Raw genomic sequence first — 15,715 nt, forward strand, 5'->3', positions numbered from 1 at the left:
TCACAATCCCACTCTGTGTGCCTCTCGCCGTGGCCCCTTAGGCATCCACACTAGCTCTCCTCTAGTGTCCCATACCACATGCTTCGGATTTGACCTAGTGCTGACCTAGTCAGACTGCATTCTTATAACTGTGAAGTCATCATTTTATAATGTAGAGCCGCCTGTATACTTGGAGGCGGGACTCGAAGCCCCAACCTGCTCAATGAGCCTCCTTTAGGCTGTATATACAATCCAGTATTTTATACAGAACTTACTGTTTATACAACCCAAATTAAAATGACAAAAGATGAGTAATTACTTTTTTTTTTTTTTTTAAAAAAGAAAAAGTTTATTAATCTTAAGAAACAGCCAATAACGCTTTGGAACGATTAATAAAATGTATACAGGGAAAATATATAAAATGATTATTAAACCATATTCTTTACCCTGCTTATTTTAGTATAGTATGTAAGAAACATCACTAGTTCAAATATTCTATAAAAATCTTACGAAAAATGTTAAAACTGCAAACAGTTGAAGCGTAGTTTGTAATGATCAACAAACTCCAGCAATTAAAAGGTTTATTATAAAAACATAAAATATTTCATAAGTGAGTATATTTTAGGTTCACTGACTTCATGATTAAGTTATGAACCATCTGAATCACTGTACTGATCAGTGGAGATCCATATGAACCTACGAGGTCTTGCTCATGCGTACCTGGGTCTAGCTAAGACAGTGTTCATACCATATGGTCCAGTTTGGGTTGCGGAGAACCCAAGATAGACAGCAGCTCTGTAATAGGGCACAGTGTCTGGGTACAGCACACATACCACTTCACCACATCACAACACAGCAACCATTGGAAAATAACCACAATCACAAATCTCACCAAGCAGTATGCTGAAGATGTGAGCTGCAGTACTCTTTGTAGCCTCTGGGGGCAGCAGAGAGTGGAAGAACATGTGTCTATAATGATTAAAGTGGTGGGCTGCCATCATACAGACACAGGGGTGTAATACGAATAATCAACATACTCTCCCTGCGCAGCAGGATGGTGATACTGCAGCAGGTCCCTGGCTTTACCTGAGCACACTCTCTGCAGTCAGCTCCCCCCACTTGGCCTCACTTTAGCCCGGAGTGGCAGCTCTATCCGCCAAGTACTGCTCACCATCTCTCGGAGGGACTGATGGAGCCATGGGCTTAGCCCTTGCTGGGTCGCTCCTCCCTGGGCCACTCTTCCCTGGGCTGCTCCTTCCTGGGCCCCTTCTCCCTGGGCCACTCCTTCCAGGACCGCTCCTCCCTGGGCCGCTCCTCCCTAGGCCGCTCCTCCCTGGGCCGCTCCTCCCTAGGCCGCTCCTCCCTAGGCCGCTCCTTCCTGGGCCGCTCCTCCCTGGGCCGCTCCTCCCTAGGCCGCTCCTTCCAGGGCCGCTCCTCCCTGGGCCACTCTTCCCTGGGCTGCTCCTTCCTGGGCCGCTTCTCCCTGGGCCACTCCTTCCTGGGCCGCTCCTCCCTGGGCCGCTCCTCCCTAGGCCGCTCCTCCCTAGGCCGCTCCTCCCTGGGCCGCTCCTCCCTAGGCCGCTCCTCCCTGGGCCACTCCTCCCTAGGTCACTCCTCCCTGGGCCGCTCCTCCCTGGGCCGCTCCTCCCTAGGTCACTCCTCCCTGGGCCGCTCCTCCCTGGGCCGCTCCTCCCTAGGCCGCTCCTTCCTGGGCCGCTCCTCCCTGGGCCACTCCTCCCTAGGTCACTCCTCCCTGGGCCACTCCTCCCTAGGTCACTCCTCCCTGGGCCACTCTTCCCTAGGCCGCTCCTCCTTGGGCCGCTCCTCCCTGGGCCGCTCCTCCCTGGGCCGCTCCTCCCTGGGCCGCTCCTCCCTGGACTCTTCCAGCTGCACCGCAGAAGGTGCTGGAACAACAGAAACATTTTGGTTCAGAAACCATTTTTTTGTACTTTCAAACACAAGTAAAAGACAAGCACTCCCAGCTATAAAAAGCATGAAGCCATAAGTCACTATGGATAGAAGTGTCTGCTAAGTGACAAAGTGTACATTCATTACAAAAAAAAGCTGCGGAAATTGTTTGACTCTTTCACAGTGACATCTACTGGCCAACAAAGAGTAATGCAGAAGTTCGCTGAAGGGGCGGACCAGGGCTCGCAAAATTTCAAAATCCTTGGTAGTGCTTCGGGCAGGCACTCTTTAGTTTTTGGTAGCCAAAAATAAATTTAAGTAGCCCAAATAAATAATAGATTATTTTTAATGTATAATATTGCAAAGGAAACAAAACATCAATCAAAAAATTGTTAAAACACAAATTACAATTACTCAAATATTTGGTTCTAATTAAACAGAAATTTCTATGAACTTGTAAGAACTGTGTAGAACATGAATCAGTCTGTCAGATTCTGAATCTGAAATTTCCACTGAAGTCATGGATGAGAAAATGCCACTTGACGTTGAAGGCATAGCATCTCCTACATCAGCTTTCTCTTTCTGTGCATTGGCCTCCATTTCATTTCTCTTTGTTCTTGTCGGGGTTTTATGATCCAGGTGTCTTGAACCTTTTCCAGAAAACATCCAGAAACTAATTGACTTCTCAGGGCAAAAAGATTGAACTGTTTCCCCATTAATGGAGAGTTGCATGCAGTCATTCAGTGTACCACAAAGTAGATTGTTATGATGTGGGGTATCCTCTGTTTCAGTCTCCCAGTTACTCCTGTTTTCTCACCCATCATCACTGCAGCACCATCAAAATTTGCACACGCTACTTTCTTTTTCCATATGTCTTCTCTTATACCCATGGTGTTCACTGCTCCATCAATAGCCTCTAAAATACCTGCAGCATTTGCACTCTTGACTGGCTGACATTTGATCAGGTATGTGGATATGTCACCATTATCTCTCACATACCTGACATGAACCAACTCCTGTTCTATTATACCAGTCTCTGTACTGCCATCTGCACGAATGGATAAGAACCTGCATTCTTGAATTTCCTTTTCGATCTAGTTTCTTGAAGTTTGTGCTATTGCTCCAATAAACTCTCTGCAAGCATGGTCATTGATGTAAGTGGAACCAAGATCTTGGCCATTTGCTTTTTGAAGTTTGCAAAGGCTGCTAAATTTTGCCAATGGTAGTTCACTCTTTGCAACATAGTACGCTGTTCTAAACAGCTTTTTCAGGACTTCTTGTTGTGCTTGGTTTATTTTTAGTATGTTTTTTGCAATTTGTGTTTGTTCTGGGAAAGATGCTGCAGACTGAGCACCAATGCATTTCTTGTGATGCAGAGATTTCTCATGGGTTCTGATGGGGTCTTTCCTAAAATTACTGGTCCCAGTAACAAAGGCGCTTGCCGAGTCAGAAATCGAGGGAAATTCACGACACACCCGGCAGAACATTATGTTATTTAGCTTGTCATATTCCAGCCACAGAAATTCTTTTGTCAATGAAACCAAAAAGCTGCGCTTTCTTTCTGCCTCATAGTCTGATTTGCCATAACTTTTCCGCTTTGTCGTAGGCTTTTCTTTGGCTGTCCCTTCTTCACCCTGACCTGTCTTATTTGGTTCAGCAGAACGAAAATACCTGCGTAAATCCATTTATATTTATTATTTTTCTCTGCGCAATCAACCTCTATCACATGTTTAAGCTTGCTGCGGGAGATTTCACTTGTCACGTTTTAATAGTAAGCTAATGTATGATAAAACGATGTCAGTGGAATTGGTGCGCAATTAATCCGTCACTGACCAATCTGTACTGCCGCTCTCTATACACAGTTTCACGATCGCAAAGTGAAAGTAAAAAACAAACGCGAATTCAAACGCGATTTCAATATTTCACATATTGACAGTGGCTCATCGATGCCCGAAAATGACATAATTACCCAGCTACGTTTGCGAAAGAATTCATATGATAGCCCGACGGGCAGGGCTGAGATAGATTTTGGTAGCCCGACTGGAAGACACAGTAGCCCCGGGACGTCGGGCTAGCGATTTTGCGAGCCCTGCGGACTGTGGTGTGACGAGAGCTTACTGGCTGTGTCTCTGTGTTCTAGTAAAAGTCCACATCCTCATGGACTTTGTCACAATGAGGCCATATGCAAAAGGCTGCAGGTCGAAATGGTGGATGGTGACCTGCTGACATGTGACTGTGCCATAGAGTCTGCTCTGTACCGCGTGCAGACTGCTGTATCTCACAAAACATCACCGCTTTTTTCGTCCGGTAACCCTTTTCCGAATGACGTCACCAGCTGTTCCAAACCAGTAGCCCTCTCCTGATTATGACTGAGACTTCAGGTTACCAACCTGATACCTCGGAGGCAGTCAGTTAAGATCAAGCCTTAAAATAAGCATTTAAGGTGCCTGCTTTACTATATTTCCATTCAAACCATAATAAACTTCTTAGAAGCAACATCACAAATACATTAATGCAGTGTTTCCCAACCCAGTCCTCGGGGAACCCTGGACAATCCACATTATCACTTCCTCTTTTTTCCTTTTTGCCCCCAGCACACCTGTACCAGGTATTCAGTGTTCCTGACTGACTGGGAGCTGGGAGGGAGCAAAAAAACCTGGACTGTCCGGGGTTCCCCGAGGACTGGGTTGGGAAACACTGCATTAATCCACTAAAATGCATATATTGGCCAGGTGTACTGGAATAGGGGGCGGCATGGTGGTGCAGTGGTTAGCGCTGTTGCCTCACACCTCTGGGACTTGGGTTCGAGTCTCTGCCTGGGTTACGTGTGTGGAGTTTGCATGTTCTCCCCATGTTGTATGGAATATTATTTAGCACTGTATAACGTAGAATACAAGTATTATGATATTATTAAAAAGTATGTCAAATATCCATGATGTAATCATTACAATGTAAACATTATAATGTAATCAACACAATGTAATCAACTGAGTATGTATTTGCACCTTTTGTTAGTCTGAGATTCTGTTAGCTACTTTATGTTAGTCCTGAATCTATGAATATTCACTTTTATTAACATATATTTTATCACTATGTTAAAGGACAAATATATTATCAACCTTTTAGTTAGACAATGTGTAAAAGGCTGAAACTGCCTAGGTTTACTACCGAAGGAAGGGATTCACCTGAGTTCACCAGAAGTTCACGGCTGAGCATTTTTAAAAAACCAAGTGGAGCTGCTCACGCCACCATTATGTTCAGCCGAGAGACCAAACGGTAAAAGAAATGATGGACAAACTTATCACCTAGGGGTGTGGATTAAGGGAAAAAACAATTATTGTGAATGGCTGAAGGAATGATGATGCTTAAGTGACGAGATATTGTTAAATGATAAGAACTTATATAAAAATTGGTGTAAAACAATAGGATAAGCGGTTTAGAAAATGGATGGATGGATGTACTGGCAGACGAATGGAACACTGCAGTGATTCCTAGTTCGGTCATTAGAATATAACTGCTACTTTTCAGCTGTGTGAGAGTGGATCACATTTGTAATTATATTCTATCCATTCCAGTAGATCATAAGCTTCCTCCACATTGTGTACCTATATGTTTCCTTCTTATTTTCCATGCAGTCTGGCTCCTGTTCATGCACACAGTAATGATGACTGATTTCGTACTCCTGCATGTTCACGTGGACACTTACCTCACGCACACTGCAATCGTCCCTTGTCATCTCCTCTGCGGGCTCCTGCAGCACCAGCTCAATATGCGCCCCAATCTCCAGCCCTGCCCTTCTTCGCACCCACCTATCTCCTAGGAAGATGGCGAGGGCTGCATGCTTTTTCCAAAAGGTGTCTGCATCGTCGAGAAGTTGCACTGGAAGGATTTGGACATCCGATGACCCACATTATCAGGAAAGATAAAGTCACTATTACTGAATATTCTCCATCTGTAACTGTTTTTGATGTTGTGAATGTAAACTAAATATTAGGCAGCTGCTCTGCTGAGACAGCAAAGGCTGAGTAAGTCTTCCAAAGAGGGCAGTGGGCAGCCAACAATCTTCTGGGTTGTGTTGGTGACTCTCTGAATTGCTCTCATGTCTGCTGCTGTGCAGCTGCCGTATGACACAGAGATACAATACATCAGCACACTCTCGATGGCGCAGAGGTAGTAGGACACCAGCACCTCCTTGCGCATGTTGTTTTTTCTGAAGATCCTTAGGAAGTAGAGTCGCTGGTGTGCCTTTTGACCATTGTGAAGGTGTTTATAGTCCAGAAGAGATCTTCAGTGATGTTCACACCCAGAAACCTGATGACAGGGATCCTTTCCACACGGACCCCATTGAGGTATAGTGGGTTGGGGTCTGCAGTATTCTTCCAGAAGTCTCTTATTAGTTCATTTGTTTTTGAGGAGTTCAGGGTGAGGTAGTTCACACATTGACAGCCTTTGGATTTTCCTAAGATAAGTCCAGCCACAATTGTGTCGTCTGTGACCTTGATGGTGTTGGTGCAGTGGATTGGGGTGCAGTTGCGAGTGTTGCGGGCATAGAGAAGTGGGCTCAGCACAAAGTCCTGCATAGTGCTGGTGCTGAGTGTAATGGTGGGTGAGAGGTGGGAGTCTAGTCTGACATTCTGGGGGAGGTTAGTCAGAAAATCCTTGATCTAGTGGGAGATGGATTGTGAAAGGTCTGTGAGTTCAGTAACCAGTCTGCCTGGAATGACTGTGTTGAAAGCAGAGCTGTAGTCTATGAAAAGCATAGCTCCCCTGGTGTTCAAGGTGTGTCAGTGCAGTGTGGAGAACAGTGGCAATGGCATCCTACATAGACACTCTGTAGGTGAACTGGAATGGGTCGAAGGTGGGTGGGAGGCTGGCTTTGATATGCTTAATGACCAGACTCTCGAAACATTTCATTATAACCAGTGTTAGTGTGACTGGGCGATAGTTGTGGGGCTGCTGATGACATTCTTTTGTGGCAGTGGAATGATTGTGGTAGACTTCAGGCAAGGTAGGATGACGGATTTTGACAGTGACAGGTTGAAGATCTTTGTGAAGACCTCAAAGAACTGGTGTGCACATTCCTTCAGCATCCTTCCTGGGACACCATCATGGACAGCAGCTTTTCCTGCGTTTATGGCTCTGAGCACCCGCCTCATGCTCCTGCACCGTCAGGATGTGGCTGTCTTCATGGACAGTTGTATGGCTGCTGGTCTTGTAGTTAGATATTTGCTGGATGCCCTGACACAACCCCCATAGGTTGTTGTTGGTGAAGTGATCCTCAATCTGCCTTTCGATGGCCACTTTAGCCTCTGTCATGCCTCTCTTTAGGCATTTTGATGCATTTTGTGACCCAAGGTTTTTCTATGTAGCAGAGTACAGTTGTTGTTTACTCCTCCAAGTCATGATTTTCAAAATCTTCCAATTTGTCATTTCAAAGCAATGCTGCAGTTGTGAGGAAGTTCTGTCAGACCAACAGTTTTTATGGTGGTTGAAGCTTTTCTCCTCAGGGGAGTGTAAGCTGGGGTTAGGAGTTTGGATAAGTGGTCTGATCAACCAAGTGAGGTAGTGGTTTTGACCGGAATCCATTCTTGATGTTGGAGTAAACTTTATCGAGTGTATTTCTGCCCCTGGTGACAAAATGGATTTTAATTTGCTTTTAAATTTGTGTGGTTAAAGTCACCAGCAATGATATGGGTGGCAAATATATATTCTATTACAAACCTAAAAGTAGCTACATCAAAAACCATGGGGTAATTTCAAACCCTGCAGACTATTTACAAGGTAACAAAACAGTTATATACATGTAAATGCGTGTGCATGTGTGTGCAGACTTGTCTGTAATTGAAAATCTCACTCCAGCCAGCTGACCAGTTAGGGGGCAGTGTTTGGTTCAGTATGGTTAGCGTCTGGGTCTTTGATTATAAGGTCGCTGGTTCAAGCCTGGCCTAGTTAGAATAGTCATGTCTGTGAGCCCCTGAGCAAAGTCCATAACCCCCAACTCCATGGATGCTGCTGCAGGTGGCTGCCAAGTTTGCTCTCACCTACATATATGTCCTTGAGAACAAGATGGAATAGGCAAGGAGAAAATAAATAAGGTGTTATTATTATATTCCATTTTTTTGGTCCCTGTCAACCAGGCAACCATGGAATCCATGCATTTTTACGTTGCTCATGACAGTTGACAGTGTTTAAAAAGGTCTATAGTTTTATCAGATATATGTTTTATTACTTAAAATCTTGCATGGGTCGGTACTTCTTTATTAGAAGCTTTAATTTAGGTAGAAAAGCATAGCGCATGTAATCAGGGTGCCGCAGCAGGACCCGGCAGCCGCGACTCGCGCCGCTTCCGGCTTCCTTACTGGCGCCGCCCCTGATGCGCGAGGGCTGTGGCCGCGCGAACGTCCTGCCTGCAAACGCCCACCGCCGTCGAGCAGCAGCGGACAGTGGCGCATTTCAGCCCGGACGGGACCGCAAAATGGCGTATCAGGGCCAGTACCGACCGCCCCAGTTCGGCGCCGCTCCACCGGACCAAGGCTTCCTGTGGAATATATTTCAGAGGTGAGGGAGCGCCGCTTCCGCATTTCGGGCCGGACGCCGTCCGGTGTGCGGAATCCCGACGGGCAGCCTTCAGAATGTCTTCCCGGTGTCGCATGATGCTGCGGTCGTCCGTCAATGCAAATCAGTGCGGTGTTCACGGGAATGTGGGCTGACACCGCCGTGGGGTTACGGACGTGTTTCGAGACGTAGAAGATCGTCCTTCTTCTACCTCATGTTAATGAATGACAGGCATTATGCAGTGAAGGGCCGGGCGTACGCGCCGGAGGGAACACGGCGAGTTTTCAGGACAGCTGGAAAAGTCACCAGGAGTCTTTTAAGTACTGATTACTGGGGATGTCCGAGGGTGTTGCTAGCTGCTTTCGACACTGCATTTGGAGCCAGGGTAGCAGCTTGGGAGGGAGTGAATTGTACTGTTTCCATGCACTTTTTCCTGGTTTTTGAGTGTTTGTGAATCACAGCCTGGTTACTAAGGGAATGTATGAGTCACTGCAGTCTTGTGGCATAGTTACTGTTCTGCCGTATTTACTGCTGTTTCGTCACCCTGCCGTGTGTGAAGGAGGTCTGCCTCAGTCATGGTTGAGCGGCGCTGCAGTTTGCTATGTGGTCCGGCGGGAGCGCTCGCGCTTAGTGGGCGACCAGTGTTAAGGCATCTTAACGTCTTCCATGGCTCGTGCCAGAATGTGGCTGGAGCCCTGATTTTATTTTTTGCATTAAGGTGAGGGAGTTTCCCGCCAGTGAGTTTTGTGACACATCGTGGCCGAATGTAATTTAAGGAGTCATGTCTGCTGTAATGTGAGACATTTAGGTTTAGGTGGTGCTTCTCAAATAGACAAGAATGCTCCTTCCCGTGAGATACAGACCTGTTTGCCTGCATGCCTCTGTGATGGGGCAGATTAATGAATAGACTTGCACAGGCTGCAGCCTAGGGGCCTAGAGGACTCAGGGGGCCCCTGGCCATCTAGTTTTTTTTTTTTAATGAATATTTTTAAATAATGCCTTTTATGGGTCATTTATTTGTTTGTGAGTTGGTAATTGATTAAAACTGAATGAGGAGACCCCTTCAATGTATGTCTTTTTTGGCGCTCGTTTTATATCGTTGTGTATTTTCTGGTATGATTGCTGCATATGACTGATGTGAAACTTTAAGCTTGTCAGTTTGTTGTTTTTATGATGTGATTGTTCCCATTTCGATACAGCATCACATTCTCTTTCACTTTGTAGAAATTATTTTATGGTTACTGTACTAATATTAGGGGGCAGCATGGTGGTGCAGTGGTTAGCACTGTTGCCTCACACCTCTGGGTCCCAGGTTCAAGTCTCTGCCTGGGTCACATGTGTGTGGAGTTTGCATGTTCTCCCCATGTCGTCGTGGGGTTTCCTCCGGGTACTCCGGTTTCCCCCCACAGTCCAAAAACATGCTGAGGCTAATTGGAGTTACTAAATTGCCCGTAGGTGTGCCTGTGTGAGGGAATGATGTGTGAATGTGCCCTGTGATGGGCTGGCCCCCCATCCCGGGTTGTTCCCTGCCTTGTGCCCATTGCTTCCGGGATAGGCTCCGGACCCCCCGCGACCCAGTAGGATAAGCGGTTTGGAAAATGGATGGATGGATGTACTAATATCCAATAGTTTTATAGTTAATCGTATCATTTTGGGGAGTGGGGGCAGACAGGAGGCCTATGGAAAGTATAGCCTAGGGGCCCATGAACTTGTGAATCCGCCCCTGCCTTGCCGTGTGTGATTTAAATGCGTGCAATATGGGTTTATTTGTGTGTGTTATCGATGTTTTGAATGCGCTAATACTAAGTTGTACTAGTAATATCGTCTGTAGCAGCAGTATTAATTTCAGTGGGTGCTTGCGATTCCGTGATAATGTAATATGAGCTCCTTTTTGTATTTCCTTTGTAGAGTGGACAAAGACAGGAGCGGTTCAATATCTGACACGGAGCTTCAGCAGGCCTTGTCCAACGGTGAGTTTGCAGCTGCCCAAATCAGATTTTCTTCCATCTGGCTTGGTGGCACCTGTTGAAAGTGTGGTGCTTGGGGTTGGGACTTGCTGAGGGTTAGGTTTGCTGGGTGGTCTGAAGTGGAGTCAGCCATTGGCAGATTATGTCATACTGCAGGTAGAAAGACTATTCTTCTGTGAGGCTGGTGTGCTGCAAGCGGTTAACCCGTCCTGTCCAGCTGTGGAATAAATAATAAACCGACATGACCAGTCTGCTCCCTTCATAAGGATAAAATATTTTTAACGTAGGTTGTTGGTGTGTTTCAACTGTGAAGGAGTTCTCCAGCCCCATCGCCTGACAGAATGATTAAAACCTATGGAGGATGAGGCAGAATTTTGTTTGGAACTGTTAACACTGGCCAAGTCTTGCATGTTCTTTAGGCTCGAAATGTGGATGGATCTTGACGGTGTGGGGCATGTACATCCCTTACTTTTGACTGGATTGGCCTCAGTAGCCAGCTGCTGGGTGCTTGCCCTTTCAGCAGGTCACATCGCAATGCCACTGAAATCTTAACTGTCATCTTCGGCCACGTTGTGTGTAAGGATTTTGTTTCCAGGACGCCCCATCAAGATGAATGTGGGTAACCTTCAAACCCTTGAAATTGAATCAGTGACCATTTGGAAGATCCATTAAGAATTTGGAGGATTCTTGTAACACTTGTAGTATTTATTGATTGCTATGCATTTATCGCACAAAGTTAGCAGTGTCTCTGGGAAGCGTGAGCTTGTTGTGCAGCTCCTCCTTGTAGCAGTCTGTGACATACAAGAGGAGGAGCGGTAATCACACAGATGGGCTCATACAACAGTGGATTCTAAAGTGACCCTGTGTCGTGCTCAGAACGCTCTCAGCTCATAGCACAGCTCAGCAAAAGCAAGGGAGGAGAAGCAGGTCATAACGCTTGGGGGATAAATCCTGCCAGAGGGTGCATTTCCCATTGTACGTCCTGTTTATTAACTGGGTACAGGCCCAGCTCTGAGTTCCCTGCTGTAGGTGAGCGTGGGGAATGCACACAGAGTCTGCTTGTGGAGGTGCCGGCCGCTCTCGCTGACCACTCCCCCATTGAGGGCTGTGTAGTGAGCACGCTCAGTCTTCTGGCAGCACACAGGGGCTTTTGTCTCTTAATACTCCGGTAGGGGAGACCTCCAGCTCTGGGGTGCAGATCCGCCACGTGTGACTCCCTGACTGGCGCTCAGCCGCACCCCTCTCCCAGCAGACACTGACCTTATTGCTTCTGACTGTTTTAGCTGACCTTATAATGGGTGGAGAACTGGCTCGCTCTGCTCACTCAGTGGATTCCTGTTCCCTTCCTGATCCCACCCAGCAATAAAAATGAGGCTGGTTTGGAAAAGACAACCTATTTCACTGGGTCTGAAGGAAAATGTCTGTATGTATATTGGGTAGGGGGGTTGAACCTGGTTGAAGAATTAGGGACATGTATTTCGCTTCTTTAATCAATCACAGTCTTTTTTTATGTGATATTACCACATTGGTCATTTTTTTCCTCATTTTCAAACTCAAGACTTCCAGCTGTGTCTGTAACCAGAAGCTCACTGGTTAAAACTTTATTATTATTTATATTATTATTATTATTATTGTTGTTGTTGTTGTTGTTATCATCATGAAATAAAGACATGCCCTTACATTTCTCCATACATGAGTTGCAGGTAAGCATGTTTCCATGTTTCATATCTATAACATGTCCCTTAACGAGAGGCAAACTCAGGGACATGACCCAGGGACACAAAATCAGGAAGTGTGAAAAATTAGAAGGTGGGGGGGGACCTTCTGATCCCAGTCTGTCCAAGCAGCAGGGGGTGCATCACAAAGAGGCAGGAGAGGCCCAGCTCACATTACTGACAAGTCCATGGCATGCTGACCTGCTTCACTTTATGCAGATTAGAACTTCAGCCCATTTGGGTTGGGAAGAAAAAGTGTAAAATGGGGAGAAGTGAACAACCAGGAAAACCTAATGCAAATGGCCACTAAATACAGGCCATGTATGACACCACTGGCTGTCAACTAGACCTCACTTTTCTTAAGTTTTTGTTTGCTTGTGATTTTCTCATAGCCATAAAGGACTTGATTCAAGACTCACACTTTTTGCACTATAGTGTAACAGCAGATCTGCTGGTGTAAAACTCTGCCTTCTGATGTCTTAAGGATCTGATGGGGAATATAAGATACTGAGTGGTTGATGCATCTGTGTGCCTGTTTACCTGCTGCAGGAAATGCAGCTGAAAATGCTGCCCCTCTAGCTGAAGTCATCTCTTCATATCTTTGTGTTACTGTCGGCATGGTGATTTTCCTGTCCCTTCCAAGATGAAGAAATGTGTAAATTTCACACTCTACTGCAGCTGTAGCTTTCTGGTCTAGGGTGAACCACCTCCATAAGTGATATTTGACTTGCAGCAAGGTGCCTAATTATGTTTTGAATCATTTAGGTACATGGACACCTTTTAACCCTGTGACTGTGCGGTCAATCATATGTAAGTATTGATGTTTTTTTATTTTTATTTTTTTTAAAGAAGTGTTATTTTGTATAAATGTATATTTTCTGATAAATACGCCTCAACTGTACTCTGAATTTTATGCCTGATGTATTTGGCAATGTTTTTACTCAGCAAGTGGCACACTTTGGTACATGTCCTGTTATGTCTTGTATGAAGTCAGCTGAAGTCTGGGCAGGTATGAGCTCAGTTAGTGGCGGCAAGCTTGTGAACCCAGTTTTTCACCGTATGTTGCTGGCTTCTGTGCATGCCTTTATTTTATCTGACTGTTAGTCATGGTAATCTGTTAACCATCTGAGCATTGTTCATCATTATACACTGCTGGGTTCTGTGCATTCTTTTATCTCCCACGTGTAGCTATGTTTGATCGGGACAACAAGGGTGGTGTGAACTTCAACGAGTTTGCGGGAGTTTGGAAGTACATCACTGACTGGCAGAACATCTTCCGGACATATGACCAAGACAACTCGGGCTTCATCGACAAAAACGAGCTGAAGCAGGCTCTCACTGGCTTCGGTGAGTGGCCTGACCCAAGCCGTACGTATCATCTAATCATCTGACTGAATATCGAATCGGCTGACAATGAAGACCCGATATGATATGATATGATATGATATGATATATATGACATTTACAAAACTTCTGCAGTTGTCTTGTGTAGTAAAGTGCTGAATAATATTGTGACAGAAGTTAATTCAGCTCCAAATAAATAAAGCCGTGGGGTTGAATTTGGTAAAATGTGACCCTTGTCCACATCTGTCACTTCTAGGCTATCGCCTCTCTGAACAGTTCTACAACACTCTCATTCAGAAATTTGACCGGCAGAAAAAGGGACAGGTGGCTTTTGATGACTTCATTCAGTGCTGCATAGTACTACAGGTGAGCACCAGGACGACACTCCCAGGAGGTATCAGAGGGGTACTTTCTGCCCCCCCGTGGCCCTACGCTCATGTACTCTGATGGTGCTGATGAGGAACAGGAATAATTGCAGTAGCCTGTGGGAGGTGAATTAGCCCAGTGATTGAAAGTGTGTGAAATTCCACCGTGATTGAACTTCACACCTTGCATCGTCATTGCCTGGGTTCTCCAAACATGTAAGGTGATGATGCAAGGTTAAAGATTATTATTATACCCAGTAATACTTTTGGATGAACTACAGCATTTTAACTCTGCTCCAGCCGAAAGGAAAAAAAAACAATGTGGGGTCCTGTGTGATGGCCGAAATACTGCCTGGTCAAAACGCTGCAAGACTAACAAACGGCACACTTAACAGCCTTTCCTACACACCTACCTGAATATTGTTGCAGAGCAAGAATACCCTTTCATGCTAGCAGTATTCTCTTATGGCGTGGCCTCTTTCAACAGGATAATGTGCTCTGTCACTCTGCAAAAGTTATTCAGGAATGATTTGAGGAACATGAAAAAGAGTTCAAAAACTTCACCTCCAGATTTCTTAGATCTTAATCCAATTGAGCATCTGTGTGATGTGCTGGACAATCAATGGAAGCACCTACTCGCAACCAGCAGGACTTCATAGGATCTGCTAGGACCTGCTACTAATGTCTTGGTGCCAGATACCACAGGACACCTGTACCTTGTGAAGTCCAAGCCTCTAAGAGGGTTGTGGCACCACAAAGGGGACTTACTCAGATGATTTTTATGTTATGGCCGATCAGTGTATGTTAATTACATTCTGGTTCTTTTCATAATAATCTCAGATATGTTATATGGATTATATGGATACTGAATTCAGGTTTTTCATTGAGACCCATCCTTCCCAGAAGAGTGGCAGCTGTTATAGCTGTAAAGGGGGGACCAACTCCATATTGATGCCTATGGATTAAGAATGGGATGTCATAAAATTCCTGTTAATGTAATGGCCAGGCATCCCTTTTGTCCATATAGTGTATTAGATCCCTCAGGAAGAAATTCCCTTTTGAACCAGGTCTGCTCTGTGCCTGTATGTGGGTGCATGTAACAGACCACATGTCTGTCACATGTGTGTGCAGTAGACAGACCATTCTACCTGTGTTGATCTCAGTTGCATGTGTCATGTACACAGAGGCTGACGGATGTGTTCCGGCGCTATGACACGGACCAGGACGGCTGGATCCAGGTCTCATATGAACAGTACCTCACCATGGTGTTCAACGTCGTATAGTGTGAGGAAGTTGCACTTGGGCGCACCTGGACACAACAAGCGTGCCAAAGCTGAGACCAGCGTACTCATCATCCACTTTCAAAGTTATTGACCAAAGGGGGACTGTGGTTTGGGACCCTAGGGGATCAGCCTTTCTAGTGGTTCAAAGATGTGGTTTCTTAAAGGAATCACTACAGTAAATCCGCCATATCTGTGCTGATATGCACTTAGATATGTAAATGCGTTTGGGGGGGTATGCATGCTAGGGGCTCAAATTTATGTTCTCGCATGAAGCGCTATTCTCTATCAGTATCAGTTTTGCTAATATAATGTTTACAAAACGCACTGTGAGGGCAGTTGGGGGTGACTGGCAAGCCCCCTTTGGGGTCCATGGACGTGTGTTTGTGCCATATTTGGGGAAGGACACACTCCGGCCTGCAGGTAACGCTAATAAATCACAGGGGGGCAGAAGAAAACATGCTTTGTGTAGCTTAATAAGTTTGTGCATGGTGCCTTAAAGTATATACTGCTAAAACATTTTTTTATTAAAGATGATGTATTTGGACATGGTGGGGATGTCTTTTATTACTGCAGGAGATGGTGTGTACTGTCACACGATG

At 45.5% G+C, this 15,715-nt stretch overlaps 1 protein-coding gene across 2 annotated transcripts; it reads left to right on the forward strand.

The window, feature by feature from the left end:
* The first annotated feature begins 8,231 nt into the window (after nucleotides 1-8,231).
* Nucleotides 8,232-15,660, forward strand: pdcd6 (programmed cell death 6). Of its 2 annotated transcripts, none has more exons than XM_049009699.1 (6): nucleotides 8,232-8,445; nucleotides 10,351-10,412; nucleotides 12,890-12,934; nucleotides 13,313-13,492; nucleotides 13,725-13,834; nucleotides 15,018-15,660. In XM_049009699.1, the coding sequence occupies exons 1-6, from the start codon at nucleotides 8,261-8,263 to the stop codon at nucleotides 15,114-15,116; spliced, it is 681 nt and encodes a 226-aa protein (XP_048865656.1). In that variant the 5' UTR covers nucleotides 8,232-8,260; the 3' UTR covers nucleotides 15,117-15,660. The 2 variants fall into 2 exon arrangements, with proteins under 2 accessions (XP_048865656.1, XP_048865665.1); XM_049009708.1 differs by having other exon boundaries at nucleotides 8,235-8,445; nucleotides 13,313-13,471.
* The last annotated feature ends 55 nt before the right edge of the window (nucleotides 15,661-15,715 follow it).

The sequence above is a fragment of the Brienomyrus brachyistius genome, chromosome 1 (genome assembly GCF_023856365.1).
Source record: "Brienomyrus brachyistius isolate T26 chromosome 1, BBRACH_0.4, whole genome shotgun sequence".
Taxonomy (NCBI): domain Eukaryota; kingdom Metazoa; phylum Chordata; class Actinopteri; order Osteoglossiformes; family Mormyridae; genus Brienomyrus; species Brienomyrus brachyistius.

Excerpts from the sequence above, each read along its gene's own strand:
- pdcd6 (XM_049009699.1), top strand. The coding sequence starts at position 8,261 with ATGCGCGAGGGCTGTGGCCGCGCGAACGTCCTGCCTGCAAACGCCCAC. Across the intron at positions 12,935-13,312 it reads GACTGTGCGGTCAATCATAT|CTATGTTTGATCGGGACAAC; the intron begins GTAAGTATTGAT and ends TCCCACGTGTAG. Across the intron at positions 13,493-13,724 it reads TGAGTGGCCTGACCCAAGCC|GCTATCGCCTCTCTGAACAG; the intron begins GTACGTATCATC and ends TGTCACTTCTAG.